At 39.4% G+C, this 2,500-nt stretch overlaps 2 protein-coding genes across 4 annotated transcripts in view; one reads left to right on the top strand and one right to left on the bottom strand.

Moving 5' to 3' along the window:
• The window catches only part of LOC124034709 (ras-GEF domain-containing family member 1B-A-like), a 158,129-nt gene extending 155,706 nt beyond the window's left edge, over positions 1 to 2,423 (bottom strand). Inside the window, exon 1 of the mRNA XM_046348187.1 lies at positions 2,099 to 2,423. Coding sequence (XP_046204143.1) covers positions 2,099 to 2,170 — 72 coding nt within the window. The 5' untranslated portion in view covers positions 2,171 to 2,423. The remainder of the gene's footprint in view (positions 1 to 2,098) is intronic.
• LOC124034708 (BMP-2-inducible protein kinase-like) overlaps positions 1 to 2,500 on the top strand; it is a 478,039-nt gene that overhangs the window by 338,914 nt on the left and 136,625 nt on the right. The gene's annotated exons all lie outside the window — the stretch shown is intronic.

The raw sequence follows: 2,500 nt of genomic DNA, 5'->3' as shown, positions 1-2,500 counted from the left end.
ATACCATTAAGACTCCACATCAGAGACTACAGTAACTATACCATTAAGACTCCACATCAGAGACTACAGTAACTATACCGCTAAGACTCCACATCAGAGACTACAGTAACTATACCGCTAAGACTCCACATCAGAGACTACAGTACAGTACAGTAACTATACCGTTAAGACTCCACGTCAGAGACTACAGTAACTATACCATTAAGACTCTACATCAGAGACTACAGTACAGTAACTATACCGTTAAGACTCCACGTCAGAGACTACAGTAACTATACCATTAAGACTCCACATCAGAGACTACAGTAACTATACCATTAAGACTCCATGTCAGAGACTACAGTAACTATACCATTAAGACTCCACATCAGAGACTACAGTACAGTAACTATACCGTTAAGACTCCACATCAGAGACTACAGTAACTATACCATTAAGACTCCACATCAGAGACTACAGTAACTATACCATTAAGACTCCATGTCAGAGACTACAGTAACTATACCATTAAGACTCCACATCAGATACTACAGTACAGTAACTATACCATTAAGACTCCACATCAGAGACTACAGTACAGTGACTATACTGTTAAGACTCCACATCAGAGACTACAGTACAGTGACTATACTATACCGCTAAGACTTCACATCAGAGACTACAGTACAGTAACTATACCGCTAAGACTTCACATCAGAGACTACAGTACAGTAACTATACTGTTAAGACTCCACATCAGAGACTACAGTACAGTAACTATACCGCTAAGACTTCACATCAGAGACTACAGTACAGTAACTATATTGTTAAGACTCCACATCAGAGACTACAGTATCTATACCGCTAAGACTCCACATCAGAGACTACAGTAACTATACTGTTAAGACTCCACATCAGAGACTACAGTAACTATACCATTAAGACTCCACATCAGAGACTACAGTAACTATACCATTAAGACTCCACATCAGAGACTACAGTAACTATACCGCTAAGACTCCACATCAGAGACTACAGTACAGTAACTATACCGCTAAGACTCCACATCAGAGACTACAGTAACTATACCATTAAGACTCCACATCAGAGACTACAGTACAGTAACTATATTGTTAAGACTCCACATCAGAGACTACAGTACAGTAAGGAGTATAATAATAGTGAAGACATCAACACTATTAAATAACACATATGGAATCATGTAGTAACCAATAAAAGTGTTAAACAAATCAAAATGTCCCATTAATTGAAACGCATTCCAGGTGACTAGCTCATGAAGCTGGTTGAGAGAATGACAAGAGTGTGCGAAGCTGCCATCAAGGCAAAGGGTGGCTACTTTGAAGAATCTAAAATCTAAAATATATTTTGTTTAACACATTTTTTGGTTACTACATGATTCCATATGTGTTATTTCATAGTTTTGATGTCATCAATATTATTCTATTAATGTAGAAAATAGTAAAAATAAAGAAAAAACCCTTGAATGAGTAGGTGTGTCCAAACTTTTGACTGCTACTGTATAAATAGATACAATAATATTATATTATTATTATTATTATTACTATTTAAAGTGTTTATAATTTTTACAAATCGAAACTAGGAGTAAAATATCATTTTAAAATTGTACAAAACATAATATTGCAATACATAACTATCATTTTCCCCCTCCTCATCACTGAATCACACCCTATATTGTATTACTTTAGACTAGATCCCTATGGGCCCTAGTCAAATGGCACCCTATTCCCTATACAGATCCCTATGGGCCCTGGTCAAAAGTAGTGCCCTGTAAAGTGAATAGGGTCCTATTTGGGAAACAGATGATGAGCCACTCTGTTAGAATCAATACAGACAGCATAGCAACTGTCAATCACAATCATGAACAAAGCAACAGCTCCTGTTGCCATAGCAAACCCAGTGATGTGTCTGTCTGTCTGTCTGGATGTTTACCTAACCTCAGAAGAAATCCTCTCTCTGCCTACACAAAGACACACACACACTCACACATATACACACACGCACACATACTTACGGACATTAAAACAATGAGTGAAAGGCAGAAATCTACCTGTTAAAAGGCATTACATGTTTGTCTTACCTGGAACATTCCTGGTGAAGTGCCCTTGTCTGGTAGAGTACATCCCAGCAACTCAGCCAGAAACTTTGCCATGTAAGAGCTGAGAGAGGAGAGTGGTTCTCCCTGGTCCAGCACTGGACAACAACACACACCGACAGGAACCACACACACTGACGGAAACCGGGCAAACACACGCAACGCTGCAGGTCGTCCTTCACTACTTCAAAACACCACCGGGACACTGCCACGCGAGCCCAGTTGTCTGTCATCCACTGTCGAAATTCCCTCTTAACTTCTTTGTCTTCCTGGAGAATCTCCTCTTCAACCCTCACAAATCTCTGTCTTCCTCGTGTCCCTCACACACACACCTTCTGGGGGAAGAAAAGACATGGTACAGAATGATGGTGTGTGTGTGTGTGTGTG

Source organism: Oncorhynchus gorbuscha, linkage group LG04 (assembly GCF_021184085.1).
Source record: "Oncorhynchus gorbuscha isolate QuinsamMale2020 ecotype Even-year linkage group LG04, OgorEven_v1.0, whole genome shotgun sequence".
NCBI lineage: Eukaryota > Metazoa > Chordata > Actinopteri > Salmoniformes > Salmonidae > Oncorhynchus > Oncorhynchus gorbuscha.
The sequence above is the reverse complement of the archived record's forward strand: the minus strand, read 5'-3'. Positions and strand labels throughout refer to the sequence as shown.